At 40.8% G+C, this 17,804-nt stretch overlaps 2 protein-coding genes across 4 annotated transcripts in view; both read right to left on the minus strand.

Moving 5' to 3' along the window:
• Positions 1–857, minus strand: part of MINA (MYC induced nuclear antigen) — an 18,851-nt gene extending 17,994 nt beyond the window's left edge. The window contains exon 1 of the mRNA XM_017731436.1: positions 424–857. The gene's annotated coding sequence lies outside the window, so the exon portion shown is untranslated. The remainder of the gene's footprint in view (positions 1–423) is intronic.
• Positions 858–1,074: 217 nt separating this feature from the next.
• GABRR3 (gamma-aminobutyric acid type A receptor rho3 subunit) overlaps positions 1,075–17,804 on the minus strand; it is a 34,876-nt gene continuing 18,146 nt past the window's right edge. For 2 of the 3 annotated variants that reach the window (XM_008631517.2, XM_017731441.1), the window contains exons 4-10: positions 13,451–13,518; positions 11,833–12,056; positions 9,631–9,713; positions 8,895–9,035; positions 6,091–6,243; positions 3,758–3,954; positions 1,075–2,807 (exon numbers count right to left, since the gene is read on the minus strand). In XM_008631517.2, coding sequence (XP_008629739.1) covers positions 2,505–2,807; positions 3,758–3,954; positions 6,091–6,243; positions 8,895–9,035; positions 9,631–9,713; positions 11,833–12,056; positions 13,451–13,518 — 1,169 coding nt within the window. In that variant the 3' untranslated portion in view covers positions 1,075–2,504. The remainder of the gene's footprint in view (positions 2,808–3,757; positions 3,955–6,090; positions 6,244–8,894; positions 9,036–9,630; positions 9,714–11,832; positions 12,057–13,450; positions 13,519–17,804) is intronic. The other variant, XR_001861147.1, reaches the window with a different exon arrangement.

Below are 17,804 nucleotides of genomic sequence, written 5' to 3' on the forward strand. Positions count from 1 at the left end.
AAAATTCGTCACCGTGGGAGTGGCAAGACACTGGAACAGGTTGGCCAGAGAACTTGTGGAGACCCTACCTCTGGAAGTGTTCAGGGTCAGGCTGGATGAGGCTCTGAGCACCCTGGGAAAATTAAAGGTATCCCTGCCCAGGGCAGGAGGGTTGAACTGGATGATCTGTAGTACCCTGGGTGGGGAGAACCCTTGGCCAATAGTTACATTCACAGCCGAAAGTAACATCAAAATCAAGCTCTGCAGCTTTCTGGCACCCGTACAGGATGTGCCTGGAAGGTAAATGCAGGCAGGAATCTCTTTTCTTCCACACCTCCATGTGAGGACCAGTTTGCTGGGCAGCCTACACAGGGCTTGGGCATGCTGTGCTGCAGGGCTTCTGCTGCTGCAAATCCTGCAAGGAATTTAGGAAAGGAAACTTACTTGGAGTATTTTTTTCGGTTGGTGGCTGAGGCTTCACTGTTGGCTACACAACAAATACTTCTTGTAAGGCAGATTAAAAATTTTTTTGGGAAAACAATGATGTTATATTAGTTCATGTGAGAAGTTTAGAAGACACATCACACATCTTGAGCAACTAGATGGGATCTTCTCAGGCAGTCTGGAACATCTGTGCAGGATGCCCCATTATGGCAGTGCAGGAACAAGGCTGTGACGGTCTATTTTTATATACAGCTACACTATACATTCGCTCAGCTTGAGGTCTGCTGTGCTGTTACTGTTGCCAAAGCCTGTGTGTCCTGTGGCTTTGCATTCCCAGCATTGTCATTCCTGGTAGGGTTCTGCTTTCCATGACAGGATTTCCTGGAAAAGTATCAAAGCTGTCTCAGCTCTGATACATTTGTTTGGCAGCAATCTGTCCCACACGCTCTGTGAGATTTCAGTCACTCAGCAGGCACCGTGTCACCACTTCTCCAGCTCTGGAACTGGGAACTTGACAAATTCAGCTCTTTGAAAAAGTAACAGACGCCACCATGCTCTGAACAAACAAGATGGGAGCAAGAAAAATAAGTAAATTAAATAAGTAAAAAAATTACGTAAGTAAATAAAATAAATAAAGAAACCAAAGAGTGATTTAGGCTTCCAGATTTATTCTCACTTCCTTGACCAATAAACTTGACCAAGCAGTGACCAAGCATTTACCTTGTGACATTTTTTGCCACCACAAATGATCATTTTGAACTGATCTTGTTTAAACTCAGCTCATTAAATGACAGATGAAACCAAGGAATTTAGTGGAAAATGCTCCTGATTTGGGAAAGCTGAAAAAGTAATTTTGGTTCTTTTCTAGAGCTGTGAACACTTTTTGTGTGTATCCCTGAACATCCTTAATTCAGCCTCCTTATCCTGAACCTAAGGATATTTCCATGCAGGATTCATCTGAGACTGACAGGTTTCCTGTATGTGTCTCTGTTTTGGCACAGCTGTTTCCTTTTATATCCTGGAACTGTCCTGGGGATCACTGCTGCAAGGGGCAGATGCAGCTTCTCCTCACTGGAACATTCAATCTCAAAAGCCAAAGGGGGAGGGAGGGAGGCAAAACCCCAAGTTCACGTGCAACATAAAGCAGAAGAGCCAAAGGCGTGGTTGGTTTGTTCTCTTGACAAAATCATCTAAAATCTGTCTCAAAGTCTGTGTTTCTGTGTTTCTAAACCAAAGGGTTCTGCAGAAAGAAGGTGATTATAGCAGGTCTAGGTGAGGCAGAGGTGTGTGGGTGACATGTGAAGGGCATGGCTCGTGCTGGTGATGCTGCTCATCCACCTGGGAGGTGGCTGCAAGTGCACAGGGTCTGGGATGTGGTTCCTGTGCTGCCTCAGGGACTGGTGAGCCAGATTTCTCCAAAAAAAGACTCCATGGAGAGTCATGGACAGCTGACAAGGGTGAGGGATTTTCCTGAGGTGCTGTTGATGCACCATCTACAAAGCCCCATCAGCCTTGCTTCCCGCTGGTCCCTACTGCACTGCTAAGCCATAATTTTCCCCCTGGCTACCATCCGAGGGCAGAGGCTGCTGAGGTGCACACAGTTTGCCCAGGAAAATTGAAATGCAGGAAGTGAAACAAGGACAGGAGCTATCCCAAGGCTATCCCAAGGCGTTTGGCGCCCATTGCTGACCAAAACGGAGCACAGGTGAAGAACAGAGAGGCTGATTCAAGAGGAGGGGTCTGAGTGCAGACAGAGACAGGGCAATACCTCAGGTGGGAGCTGCTGTCTGTCCAGGGGGTGATGAAGGGCTCCCTTAGTGAGCAAACAGCTCTTGTGCTACTGCAGTGGAGCCCGTGCATGGGATCACCCCAGTGAAGCACTGCACAATCCAGCTGGGAAAGAACCCACACATGGGAGAGTCTTTCATTAAGAGTTTTGCTGCTAACCAAACCAGCCCAGGTTTGATGCAGAAATCTCTTTTGGAAAATTTTAACCTTTTCCTCTACTGCTGTTGCATTATTTTCAAAGTATGATGCAACACTCATTCACAAAATAATGTCTAGCTTATAAGCATTTTTGTTCACATGTACAAACCCCAGTAAAAAAAGTTGAACACAATATATACACTGGGAAATATAATCCTGGAATAGGTGTCAATAACATGATTGTTCTGTAAAATAATCCTGCCCACGTTTCCCTTCAGAGATCTCTTCCTCCTCAAGCGAGGTGTGTCTGCATTGGAGATGTTGGTTTGACTTGTCCTGGTCTCATTCTCCTCACAGGGGTCTGGGAAGGGAGTCAGGTCCATGTCCACATCCGTGTCGTGGAAGCAGCCGTCGAAAGCCATTGCTTGCACTGCGTCCATGCTGTACATTCCTGAAGCCTGGCAACAAAGGAGAGTTACTCTGTGTCTAGCAGGAGCCATTTTGGCAAATCACAAATGAATAAAACAGAAAATAAAGAAAGCTTTCCTTTCAGTGTTGTTCTCTCTGTGGAGAGCATGTGGAGAACAGGGCTGTCTCACAGTATGGCTCTCTGTAGGGCCTGCCCCCTTGAGCAGGACACGAGCAAGGAAATGTCATCAAATGTCATAAAACACACTTGTCTGCCTGATTATTGCCAGCTGCTGGCTGGCAGTACGTGCCTCAGCTTCTGAAACAGAAGAATCAAACTCTCTCCTGTAGGTCTGTGTTGCTGGAGTTGTGGGAAATGACTTCAAACATTTCTGGGAGTAGGTTTTTGATGGGATTATCAGATCATGTGAGCAACATATGCATCCTTTCTGTGTTCTTCCCCTCATGATATTCCAGCAAATGAGTTTACACAGGGGATACTCTTCAAGCAAAGGTTTTAAGTGAGAGCTTCACAGAAAGCAGATGTTTAACTTGTGTCTATTTCTGCTTCAGGCACACTTTTCTAAAAATGACCTTGCCATTACCCTGGTCTTGGGACAAAAAAGAAACAGGAAACAAGGAGGAATATCATATGAGGGCATGCTGAGGTCTATTTTAGAGACAGGAAAAATACCTTGATTGGTAAGTATTTGAAAATAGAAGGAAGGTTATATTCCCCTGAGGGGGAAAAAAGGGGGCAAAAACATATCCCTAACCTGTGCCACAAGAAAAGGGAGAGAAAGCACGGACCTTCTCAGGATCTCAGAGAAGATGACACTTTGTGTCCCTTCATCCAAGTGGAAAAAAAAAACAAGTGAGATACAGAGTGGAGACAGAGATTGTTACTGTTCTGTTATCACTGTTATCACAGAGGTGTATCACCATTACTCTGTAGCTTCCAAGATGCTTTCAGAAGGCAACAAAACACTGAGGGTTGTACCTTGCCCCTTTTTTTGAGTTGTTTTCTCTCTTCAATCGTGGTGAGATAGTTCACTGCTGCATACTCGATGACTGACAGGAAGACAAAAAGGAAGCTGATCCATAAATACACATCCACAGCCTTTATGTAAGACACTTGAGGCATTGAGGCACTTACTCCTGTCATGATGGTCGACATTGTCAGCACTGTAGTTATACCTGCCAGAGTGAAAAGAGAGGTTATCACAGCACTGGCCAGCTGGTTCTGTTTAGCTCATCACCACTGCTTGGACAGCACAGCTTTGTGAGGGCATGTGATTGACACCCCCTTTAACTTCCTCACACAGGCTCTGAAAAGTGAACCATGAAGGACCCATCACACACAACACTGAGGGCTGTAAATCATCTCTCTGCTCAGAATGGCCACTGAGCAGCGTAAGGAACACTTTCCTGTGGCAGCTTTGGGCACAGCCACAGAAGTGAAAGCAGGTTTGTGGTCGTCCCTCACCTCCCAGAGCCAGGGTCACCACTGCACATTTTCTTGTCCAGGAGAATCACTAAACGATCACCATTTCCCCTCCCAACCTTTTCTCAAATTGTACTTCTCGAGAACATATATCAGCCTGTATGCCTCTGTCATTACTCCATGGCTCTCTAAAAACAATCTAGCATAAAAATGTTACAGCCACTGAAATGAAGAAAAAATTACTGTTTGCCTCAGTGTGACCAGAATTTCACCCTCATCTTTTCAATCTCTGCTCTTACATCGGCTATTCATCTCATTTTGGTTTGCTCTGGCTCAGGAAAAAAAACCAACACCCAACTCAGGCCCTGCTTTTAAAGAAATCAGTGTAACTCTGGAAGTGAAAACGTCTTGACATCTGTAAGACAGCACTGTCAGCTGGGTCTCTGTAGCCCTTCTCCAGTTCTACACTAATTCAAGCCCACTGGAAAACACAAGAGTTTTCCCCCTCCCTCTCTGCAGGCTCCTTAGGTTGAAGGATGGAGTTTGAAATACACCATATAAGAGGAAATCAATTTATTTAATATACATATACTCTAGGCCAAGAGCTAGGCTTATTAAACGTTGTTGTTAAGGTTTGCTATAAATTATGTATGATTATGCTAATGAAATGTGCTTTATTCATAGAACTCCTGATGCATAACCTTCTGCAGAAATCCATACATAAAGAACATGATCAGCAAAACTATCTTGACAGCATTAAAAATGGCCTACTGAGAATTAAAAAGTTATTTTTAAAGATTAACTTAAATTTCTTCTAAATAAAAGAAATTGGTAGATGCATTAATAAAAGTAGCTAGGAGGTACCATAATTTGTTTTCAGATTAACAAATAGATTTATATCTCATGAATTAATAGCTTTAGACTGTGCCAATAGAAAGGGACCTTAGTCCTGTTTTTTCTAGATTGATATAGTTAGAGAAAACTGACGGCTTTTGTCTAAGAACTATGTCAACATACAGTTGGCTTCTGGGACCAGCATCAGTGAGAAGAAGGAACGGGAGCTTCCTTATTTTAAAATGAGAGTTACAGGACTCAGGTGCATTATGGTTGCATCAGATATCTTAACAAATTCCCATCAGATCTTCAGCGATCCTAATTTTTGGAAAAATGTACTCATTCCAAGGCCATCAGCATTATATTCACAACAAAGAGAGTCTTGAAGTGGCATCCACTGATTCACCACTGAGAAAAAAAATAAACTTCTGTAAAAACCACTGTAGTGGGTCCTTTTCTCCTAAGATGAGGTGTTCAGAACTAAAACTGCAAGAGCAGAAAGTTGCCCAACCTAATCTTTGGCTTCCACCAAAGATTGTGTGCCCTGCACAGATGGGACACCAAAGCAAACACCTCCAAGGTGCCCGACAAGAAAGGCTTTGCCACACTGTCTCCAACTTGGTAGGAAGATAACAAATGTTTCTTGAGAAAAAGAAGAGCTGCAGAGCTTCTGCATAGATTGTGCTACACCTCACAATCCATGGATTTGGGGAGGGATCTGACTGCCTGCTACAACTTGTTACTTTGCTGGGAAGAGGGAAGGCAAAACCAGGTTTTGAAATTAAGTAAAATTCTACATCAGGAAAGCTGCAGAATCATCCCTTTTTTTGCTTCTGTGGTGTGTGAGCTGTTTTCAACTATAGCAAAGCCAGTCTGAAAAAACATCCCCTTTCCAAATGTAGAGATTGACTGCAGGTAACAGTTCTAATAACAGTGCTGTTCAGGCAATTACCTGATATTCTTGCTCGTGTCCTGTGTAAATAAGAAGCTAAAGTACCTCCAAACCCTCCCCTCTCCATTCTATACTCCCCAAAGACTATACAGTAAGGATTTACCTAGTGACACCCTGGCAGGAACAGCTCTTCTATCAATCCAAAAGGAAACCCAAGACAGCATCACCATCAGCATGGCTGGGAAATAGGATTGTAGAACAAAAAAGAAAATATGTCTGCGAAGTGCAAAGTTGATAAAAAGTCGATTGTACCAACCTGTTGGAAAAAAAGGGAGAGGAACAGGTTAGGCGAGAAGAGAGCTGTGTTATTTGTGAGCTGCTCGCTGGCCCCTCCTTCTGGCAGGAGTGGTGTATCCACAGCAGGAGTAGTAAATGCCTCAGAAATCTTGCCACCACCTTAGTTTTACACAGTGCTTTACGAACTGTCCATCCTCCCTCATTTATGGGAGTGAAGGGTCATGGCTGCATGTATAAAATACTCTGTTATAACTGAGCTTGGGAAATTGAAGAAATTAAACAGACTTCAAGTGAAACTGCCAGAAGAATACAGACAGGAGACAATTGTCCAATGATGCCAACACCCTGCCTTGCCTAAAAAGCAGCCTGCTGCAAATACCTGAGAAGAAACAGCCCTTCCTTCTTTTTTTCCGGTCGGAGCCGCCTGCCTGCCTGCCGGCCCAGAGCTCACTTCAGAGGACAGGGTGCCATCTAGTGAATTGTGGGGCGTGCTCTGCCTGTGCAGCACTGCATCTGTGCTGTACCTCCTGTCATGGCAGGGAAACCAGGTTACAGTGAGGTAAAAAGGCAAAACTGGGTGGCTGCACAGCATCTGCCTGTCCAGGACAGACAGAAGCATCCGTGAGCCTGTGCTGGAGCAGTCCTGCCATCACAACGAGTGACTCTATAGAAAAGAACATATCAAAATGAACCCCAAATAATATTAAACACTCCATTGTGTTTTCAGTTGTGGAGAAGGTCTTTTGTTTTAAAGATTATTGTCTCTAAAATGGATTTAAATTGTTGCTCTTCCGGAGGTCCAGGAACTCCAAAAGCCTAAACGCTACAGGTGTTGTTCACTGAGATTCACAGGAAAGGATATGCAGAACCTGAAATGCAGAAAGCTGCTTTGTGGGAATGATGACTCCCACTAGAGTGGTGCTGATTGTTCTCCACTATTATTTACTTGGAGGGTAATTTTTCTTCCAACAAAAAGCAAAATAAAAGAGCAAGAGGAAGTGGAACCTCCTGAGCAAAACAAAATCTCAAAGCCAAAGACAAGTGTAAGTCTACAAAGCACAGCATTCTGATTAAGATGTGCTACAAGCATTATTCAGGTACCTCCCAGTGGTCCCTGTGACTCAAAGAAAGTCTTCCCTTTCGCCTTTACGCTGCTGAATAAGCTCACCCTCAGAACCTCTGCATGTTAAGAGTTAAGCAGTTACACTTTGCAGAGTCAAAGATGCTGTGAGGGTGTTGCAAAGCCCTGGGTGCAGGGGCACTGTGAGGGTGCACTGCTGCACACAAGGCTCTATTTGCTTGCATGAGTGTTTTTTGATGAAAATAGCAAGGCAGAAAGAAGCCAGCTGAGCTCCTGGAACCCAGTTTGATAGAAAATATCCCAGTCTCCTTCTTACAACAAGGACAAATTTGATGTAGCTCTCAACAAGGCACAGTTATGATAGCAGGGTATCACTTGCCCTCCTTTCACCTGACAGTGGCTCTTGAAAGATGGAGCTCTGTTCTTAGCTCACACAGGAGCAGGAGATAAGGGTGAAGAACCTTATCAAGCTGTGAATTCCTCAATTCTTAGGCTGCATCATAATTTAAATTAGAACTTCTGCATTCAGTATCAGCCACTGCAAATTTGAATGGCGCTTTTTTGAATGCAAAAAGAAAATAACATTTAAATAAAATACACCAAATAAATCGATCTGCTGCTTTCCTTAAAGGCCACCTTTTCCAAAGTGTTGTGCACTTCATCATATTAAATGGAGTAATTTCTCTTTTATTCATCTGTTCTGATATAAAGGGCAATATCCAAACTGAAATGAATTGACTCAGACTGTAAAGTACAACAGCAAGAGTGCTGTTTTCTCTGGTTAAAAACATATGGTTAGACTACTTACATAGAGAAGTATCCCAGAATCTATAACTGCATGTAAAGCTACAAGAAAAACAAAACCCACCTTGCATGAAATCGAGACTACAATAAACTCCTAAAGCCTTGTGCCGCTTGCCAGAAAGAATAGAGCAAGATCTACAGGGAGAAATAAAAGCCTGTCTGGGGCAGATTAACCTGAATTTAAACTATGTAGCACTGACATAAAGGGATGCTTTCCCTGCAACTCTATGTATAAACAAGGAAAATTAAGCAAATCATGAATTAGACCTGAATAGGTAATAAATGGTCTCATAAGAAAATCATCCAGTTAGCAGACTTTTAGTGACATTACACAGCTCCAAAAATGAGGATATTTTAGCCAGTAAAACACACTGGAATTCATATTTTTGCTTTCTAATATCTGACCCTTTAGGATTTCCATTTTCAAGCTTTTCTATATAGCCAGGGCATAAAGATTCCTGTAAATTCAATACTCCAATGGCTTTCAGAGAAGCGCCACAATTTTGCAAGAGCTCATAACAGCATGTATTTGGTTTTTGTGCATTTTTTTTACAGGTTCTTAATGTCAGATATGAAGTCACAAGTATTATTATGGCCTTTCTTTCCTAAAATAAAGTTTCACATTGGTAATGCAAAGAGAACCAAGGCCCCAGACTCACAAGACCTCATGTTAACTGATCTCTCAGCAGCCACAGTCATTTACTAGCCAAGAATTTGAATGTGAAAGACATTCTGCATGATTTTATCCTGTGCTTCTCTCTTCTAAGGAGAGGGGCTTACTATACCAGTACTGCTGTAAAAAGCAAGTCCACTGGAAGCACTGAATTCCTCGATGAAGAACTGGGAGAGGGAGATCTGCTCATCTGTGCTCAGGGACTTGTTGCCATGTTTCCAGTACAACATCAGATCATCTTCATTGTATGCATCTGTGAGAAAGCAGAAACTGAAGTTATGAAGTTACTCAGGTAAATCACTTCCTCTTTCCTTTCTTAGGGATAGGAGACCACTCAACCAATCTGGGAAAACCCTAAGGAGACTTTTTTTTCACCCTAGTTTGTCAGTTTGTTGACATGAAAGAAGTTTGCAAAGACTATGTTCCATCTTGTTCCAAGTTCAGCCCCATCCTGTGCCCTGCCAGCAGCTTACAACAGAGGCAGGGATGAAAAAGTAGATGTTTCACAGTAACACAAGCACCCATTTTCATTTTTCCAACAAGTCAAATATTGACATTTTATTTTACTTGTAATTTGCAGGTTTTTTCTCAGGAAAAAACCCTCATGCTTTTTGACAGATTTTTAGATTTAGGCCTTGGAATTACAAGCGACTGGAAATAAAGCAGGGTGCATCATGGTTTTTCTACCTTCCCAAAGCTCACTGAGTTCCAGAAAGATCCCAAATTGCCTACAGTTCAATATGTACATGCTGAAGGGTTCAGGTCACACATCAAAATAAGTGTATTATTCACAAGAAGGAATGCTGGTAAGAATGCACATGTGAAGAACAATTCAAAATTAAACTTACAGCTTTCCAGTTCTAAAGAACAGTTCTGTGTGTCCAGAGGAAACCTACTGAAATCCATGAAGCACATAGCAGAAACTGTTATTCTGCAGAAGGGAACAGAAAAACAGAAACAGAATGAAAAATTTCAGACTTTCTTAGCTGTGCACACACTTTAGTGAGATCCCCAACCAATCTGCTGTTTAGAATCCTATTGATTGAGGTTTTCTGCCCTTTTAGATGCTTCTAAAATAGCTTCAAGATGGTGAGATAAAGTTAAATCACTAAGAGATCAACTTTTTTAAAAAAAACATAAATAGTCTTTATTATTAAGTACATTACCTTTGATTTTTAAAGCCTAAATTTGGCCTGATCCTTCATTAGCCTTTCATGCATTTTGCTTTGAAGGTTTACACTTACGAAGATTAACAAAGGGAGTTCGCATTTCTTGACTGGATTTCTCATAGACTGAAGTAGACAATATTATAGATTAGAGCAAATATTATTCCAAGTGCTGTTTTCCCAGCTAGAATAGTTATAGTATTTAATTGCAAGAAGAGATTAGCTGCAATTTCTGCAAGCTTACTCTCCTCTTAAATGAAATGCTTTATATTGCAAAAAGCTTAAGGAAATCCAGGCAAAGACTATTTTGCATTCCACCTGCTTTTTCACAAATGTTTAGAGGACAAATACCCCTTTGTATTCAATAAAAAACAAAAAGAAAAAATCAAACTTCCCAGGGGCAGCAACTTAAATATGGTAAATATTGCCAGACTTCCCTCTCTCGTCACAGCTTCCATGGCATTTGATGGTTTAGTTCATTTTTTTCAGTTTTCCCCAAATGGAATCCTACAGGAATTTCAGTGAGGGTTATACAAGTGCCCTTTGAAAACTTGTGATCAGTAACCAGACTGTAGCTGAATTTTTACAAGTGTAAGACTTTACTGGCTTGAAATGAGATCCTAAGAGTGGGACATGCACAATGACTAGAGGACCAGGGGAACAAGAAGAAAAGAAAGACTATTTTAGCAACAGATCAAGATTTTTTGTTTCACTTTGCTTCTAAAAAATCCTGGATGCCAGGCACTGAAGAAAAACGGTGAAATATGCAGATTTATAGCATGTAAATATTTGGAATATAAGCTACTTACTGGATGTAAAACTGGCAATACAAAAAAGGGTGTTTTAAGGAACATCTAAGGAACATTCCCTACTTCTCACTTGGAGAATCACTGATATAAGCCTTAGTGTAAGGGGATAGTTCCTCTGATCCCTTCCTCTCAAGAATCATGGAAATGAATAAAGCAATAAAATGCACACTTGACCTCATTGTTCCTTACTGTTAGTGTGATTCTTGAACATACACTACTTTAAAGTGGTGTACAGCTGCTGTTGTGAGGATTTCTGCATGTCCTCAGGAGACAGGAGATAAATTCATTAATTGTTGGAACAATTATTAGACAGCCACAATCTCAAATGCTTCCATAAATCTTCAGACTGTCCAGATTGGATGAAATATCACCTCTGTGCACAGGGCTACTTAGTAACAAACTGGATTTCTGCAATGCACAGACCTCAGATTGCTTACCCTAGGGGGAAAATTCCTCCATTAAAACTATTTCTGCCACATCATCCAAATCTCCTTCATGAAGCAAAGCAGTAACATGCAGATGGAAGGAAGACACATTAATGACCTTGCTATTCCAGTCCTGGAATTGCTGTTTCACTCTTCAGTTCCTTTCAGTCTCACAACACTGCTGGTATCAGCACCAAGAATCTGCTCTCTGCCTATCTAGAGCCCTGGTTTGTATCACTGGCATGTTTACTGTTAAGCCAGGCTGAAAATACCTAAAACAGTTTTTAAAGATTCAGGTTAAAAAAAAAACAAAAAACAAAAAACAACCAAACCCATGGTTTTTCCTTTGCTAATAATTTTTGCTTTACTGTACTCAGTAGCAATACTGCTAGAGCCACTGGCAAGGAATTAACACTTGATAAACTCCCTCGACAGGAAACAATATCTGAATGACAGAAAAAATATGTTGTCAATCCAAAATTTCTTTTTCCACTGGCACACTGGTCACCAATTTCCCATTATGTGCTGCCAGGGGATTAATGCCAGTACAGTATGAGAATCTTAACTGCAAGTATTGCCAGTAATTTCAATTACAGCCAAGACATGACAATTGCAGTCATGGATTTTCTTAGGGAAGGGTATTTCCTCACCTCAGACTGAAGAGGACATTGCCATCAGGGTACACTCGCAGCATGATGTTTTCCACAGTTGTATCATGGATGAAAGATCTTTTGGAGTGCACAAAAAACACATCAGGTACCCAGATCTTTTTTATCAGCCGCCCATCAAAGGTCATGCTTTTGTTTTTGTTGCTACGGAATGAGAGTCTCTCATCCTTCCAGTAGTGTCTGAGATACAAAGTCATTGTGAAGTCCTTTGTTTCATTAAAAATAAAAGGAGACAATGCTTGTTTTAGTCAAGTGCAACAGAAAATACTACAAATTGATCAATTCATGCAAAGGATCAATTTCTTGTCTGGACATTATCTGAAAGATCGTTAATGAGAGGAACCAAGCACCACTCATTGAGTTTGAATGTGAATATTGCTGAGACAGTGGTTGTTTGCCTTGTCCCTGGTGTCTCAGTCTGAGGTTCAGACTTCATTTATCCTCAGATAAAAATTCTACATATTTCAGTAGTCTTCTGGACTGTGCCAGCTGTGCAGTGATAAAGAAGCTTTAAAACCAACCAAAGATAAATGGAAAAAAAAGTCTCCTCTGGAAATCTTCACAACCTTTTCCAAGAATGGACTGTGGTTCCTTTATGATTCCTTTACAAAGGGATTAATTTGAGTTCTTCATGAGCACTTGGTCAATTTTTAAAATTCATAAATTTGTACATTTTGTACAAATATTGTACAGAGGTTAAATCTGCACATTTGTGAATTAAATGCATCATAAAGAAACAATATGACAAATTTCATAAGAGTAACCAATTAGATTTTACACTAACTACAACAACTACAATTTTTTTTTTAAATATGAAAGACTATTACAAATATTTTATGATCCTATTTAGAGAAACATCACGACTGCAAATACACATGTGGGAAGAGACAGAGAGGATGCTGCAAACTCAATGTGAGCTTCTGCACACCCTGACTGCTGTGTGTTCACCTATATAAATTTTGTGTTATTAGGCAGACATCATTTATCTCAGTAGAACAATTGCTTCTGATAAGAATACTGTGAAGAGACTTAGATCTTCCCCTGTGATATGATTTTATGGCCCTGTAATATGATTTTATGATTTGGGTAGGTTTGTAAAGGAATGCAGGAGTTCATACTGACATTATTAGTGACAATTTGGGCTGAGGAATGAACCGCCTGCCTTCCAGTGCTACAGGCCCTAATTGCAGTGGGGTGTGTCTCCTTCCCAGGACCACTTCTGGAACTGATGTTTCTCTTTCTATTTGTTACAATCACAGCTGCACCCACACCACAATTATGGAATATTCAGATTTGCATAAGCAAAAAGAAGCAAAGGACATGAAGCCTCATCGTGTAAGGTGCAGAGTACTAAAACTCCTGTGGAAACCCAGGGTGTTTACTGAATAGTTGGAGTTTTCAAACCAGACCACTGCCCACTCTGAACTGTTCATCTGGCCCAGGAACAAATTCAACACTTACTAGTTTAAACGCATGCTTCAAGGCAAGGATGTGCTCTTTAGGGTTTGCTTTCTTTAACTACATTACTCTCTATCATCCATCTGGATGTTTCTGAACCCCTTGTATTTTTACTGAAATCCCTTATTCCAGTTCTACTCACCATGTCAACTTCGGATATGCTGTCAATGCTCTCCACCTGCACATCAATGCCTACAGGTATTGGTGACCCTGCATGGGAACAGAAAAAGGGATGAGGAGCTTAAATCCCTATTTTTAAAGGGAAGACTGTGCAGCACCAGCAACCTAACAGAGAGTACTCCATCCCAGCATTTACTGCAGTCTCTCCACCTCAGAACACTGAATGATGAAAGGCAACAAAGTAAAACCTGATGCTAAACAGTTGTGAAAATAAGCACAAAATCTTCTTTTTGCAGCCAGACCAGTTGCTATTGGCACTGCAGTCTGGCCAGCAGTGCCAGTGTCCTTGTGCTGCCAAAGCTAATGACCCCCTTGGAGTGCTATTCAGATCCACGACAGGAAAAAGCTGAGTAAATACATGAAATACATCAAAGATTGCAAAGCTTTCTTACCACTTTCAGTGCTATTCACAAACAACATATATATTATGACTCTTACTATCTTTAGTTACTGAACTATTTAAGGTTTGGTATAGCTGCTTACGACGAAAAAGGATTGCTTGGTCACTACCTCACAAGGGAAGAGCTGTACACACACTAACCATGTTCTGTCACCATGTTGTGTATTTACTGAGTGCATTTCAAGGAGGAAGTTACTCCAAATCAATTAAAAATTACAGCAAAATATGAAATTATTTCTACTCTTTTCAGTGTGAAATATTTAGAATGAAGGATCTAGTTCTACATGGGTTATGTACCTGGGAGATTTTCAGCAAGCACATCATTCCACTAATTGATTAATCACTTCCTTACAGGGGAAGAAGACAGGAGTATGCATCTATGCATATACACACCACCACCCCAAGAATATTCTGCATTTGGCATGAAAATCAGTAGTAATTACTGGGGATTCCAATAACTTTTGTTAAAAATAGCCAGTTAAAATATTTTTGCAGTACGCATTTAAAATAACCCGTTAAAAACACAAATACAAGGAAGTCTGAACAGCAATAGCTTTTCTAACCTGTCTTTTTCTTGTCTTTTCCTTTTAGCCCTGTCAAGCCAAAATAGTTCAGGAGCATCACTCTTGTGATAACCAGCCACGGTACTGTGTCCCTTTTTGGAATTATCCTTAAAATAGCAGCCGTCGAGGATTACACAGCTGCCTCCACTTCTTACCAGTAAAGATCTTGAACTATTTTAGTGGTATTTTTAAATCTGGCTCTGTAATCTCTTGATTTTACTTGTCTTTTTTTAATGGAGAGGCTGTCCCTGCACAGAACAGATGAAGATGGATCATGCATGGAAAAGCAAGGTGACATGTGCTCAGAGTTAGCAGGGCACACCAGAAAATATTTAGGCACTGACAAGAAGACAGGCTCTTCAGCTCAGAAATCGTTCTCTGAGAGGAATGCCTCCCTCAGCCTCTTGGCCAAAGCCCAAAATCAGATTCAGGATGCCAGACAGCAAAGTTTGTTAGTAAAACACCAGGCAGCACTTTGGAAAATGCTGCTTCTTTTGGAGAATACAGACAGCACAGACAGCTGCCCTAGAGGCTGATGCACAAGACTATCAATGAATATATTCAGCCAGACACCTTCACACAACACAATAAAAGCTTCTATGCCTCTCCTAAACTAGTTTTGCCCACTTCTTGCTTTGTCTTGATCACACCACACAAAGAGTTTACTTACACTACATACCAACTTGTACCAAACACTGGGACAAAAGTGTCTGGTTGTAATCTGAGTGGAGTCATCTTTCCTGTATTCCACTGAAATCTTGTAAACTAAACATGGCTTTAGTCAAAATAGAAATCACTGTGGTATTTATACCTGATGTGAGCATCACTCACAAAAGGCATTCACACATCATTTAAATGCAAACAACAATTTATGTTGAATTATGTGGATGGAACAGGAGGAGAGCGGAGCAGCTCTCAATATCAAGAAAGGTTTTACCAGTTCCTGAGTCAAGGACAAACCTAAAGAAAATAAAGTTAAATGTCTCCCATCAACATTCTTCAAAGCAAACAAGGCGCTACCCACAAATCATATCCCAGAATCAGACATCTGACTTTCTAAGCCATGTGGCACGTTTAGTCAGGAAAAGGCTTTTCTTAGTGACAGCTGCTCCAAATGTGAGGATAGCAGTTCTAGTATTTCTTGACATTTCAAAAATTACGGACAATTTCTTACCCAAACAAACACTATTCCAGTGTGAGCAAAATTTCCTTCAATAGTCCAACTCCTCTGGGCAGATACAAAGGACCTGATACAAAGAACTAGAAATCAGTGGCAGCTTAGGGTTATGTTGGTTGCATGCACACAAACCAAAGTGCCACTTATCCGTAAATACACAGAGACACTTGATTCTTTGAAAGGGCAGCTTGTACTGCACCAAGTAATATTTATAAAACCATGAATGGCATAAAAGAGATCAAAAGCCATGGCCAGGAGAAATAGAGTGAATGATTCTAAAGTGAATTAAATAAAAAGGGAACTGTTACAATTAAATTTGCTCCTGATTAGGTAGAAATTCTAGAACTGTGAAATGGACTCCTTGAGAAGAGATTCCTGTTAGAGACTAAAGACCTTACTCATGATGCTCAATGAGAAAACACTGTCCAGTCTAGCATTCACCACAGAGAATTACTAAAGCACATCCCCTACCACAGCCCTGACCCATTACTAACAGATCAGAGCAGCTGCAAGTATTTCCTTCCTATTCTGACTCTATTTTGGCAACAAATGTAAGTACACAGTAAAGACACTAAATACTGCCCATGTATGCAGCCCTGATCAGTGTGCTGTTCAATTCTCTAATCTGGAGCACTTTTATATTGTTGTAACTAACACACCCCACGAGATACCTACTGGCCTCAGTCTGGTCTAATCCTTCCTGGTTTCTGGGAACATCTGTGTGTGTGATTAAAAATCATCTCCACTAGAAACAGGAATAATTAGCTATTGGGAACAGGCTGCTAGGAACTGTGATTTCTTCATCCCTTCAATTTGTTTTGCCACAAGAGGATGTTTTAAAAAAAACATAATTTCAGTAAGATTTGAAAAGGTTCCTAAACCAGCCAGAATAGGAAAGCAATTCATCCACCTCTGTGTCTGCACCACAGCTTTCTCCCTGCTACACTGAGATTTTCAATCTCTGGCTGACCATCAGACAACAGCATCAAATTCACTTTAAAAAAAGAGTAACCAGAGCAAAGCTGTAGTTTTTATTTCCCAGTTTGACAAAACTGTGGATGGCAGAGACGATTTTATTATTAAATTGAGCAGCTTCAGTTGCTTCTGGAGGGTCACTACAAATCATTATTTTAGAGGGATTAGTGATTTTCACAATGGAGGCTCTGCAGATTTTCAGGATAATTAATCCTCAGCAGAAAAAAACAGCATTGTTTTCAGACAGGTTTATCTTCATGCAAGCCATTTCCAGTCTTTTATTTCAAACGTTTAAGCATAGCAAAAGAATGCCTTGATAAGCATGGAATTTTATTAATAGATAGTACATCAAGCAAATTCTGTAATACCCTTTTTAGAAGGGATATTATGTAAAAAGGGTATCTTTTCGGCATTTTTAGGATCAATTTCTGCAGAAATAATGACTGGTTTAGTGAATTCTACATGCATGCAACAGATTGCACCTGAAGATCCATAAAATAAATGTAGAATTTAGAAACAACTGTATCCCAGTAGGCTTTGTAAGAGTGTATGCTGAAAAAAAAAAAGAAGGGCAAGAGAAAACTGCCAGTAGGAGACAGAGACCAGGGGAGAATTAAGAACTGTAGTAGGACTTTATTCTAAAAAAGGCCTGTGGGCCTGTAGAGGAAGAAAAGTGGATAGAAATGTAAACAAGCTCAAGGGAGGTGAAGCTTTGTGGCTCTATTTACTTTCTTCTGGCAATGACAGGAACAGAATTACTGTCAAAAGTATTTTCTTCTTGTTACTATTTTGTTTCTTTCTTATTTATGTGAGAAATGGAGGTGGTCTGCTATTAGCAGTAACCAGCTCTTGGAATGGAAGAATTAGCAATGTGAAAGAAAAAAATCTGAGGACGGCTATTAGAGGTCTTGCACATAATCAAAATATTTCCCCTCTGTCCTGGGCCCCCAGCTACTCCTTCCAGTACCAGATGATAAAAAGCCATTCCACTTTCATCAAAATGAGCCTTCACCACAGCGAGAAGACATTTCTCATCTTTCAGGGAGAGATGTGGTACAAAAAAGAAAACTTGGTGGCAAAGAGCTATTAAAACTGCAGCACTTCTTGAACGTACACTGGGCTGTATTTTCTTTCCTTTCCCATCCCCCATTTCACCTTCCCACGAATGTAAATGTTATTAACTTATTTTGAAAATGGAGGA

This window comes from Corvus brachyrhynchos, unplaced genomic scaffold, assembly GCF_000691975.1.
Source record: "Corvus brachyrhynchos isolate BGI_N302 unplaced genomic scaffold, ASM69197v1 scaffold152, whole genome shotgun sequence".
In the NCBI taxonomy this organism is placed as follows: Eukaryota; Metazoa; Chordata; class Aves; order Passeriformes; family Corvidae; genus Corvus; species Corvus brachyrhynchos.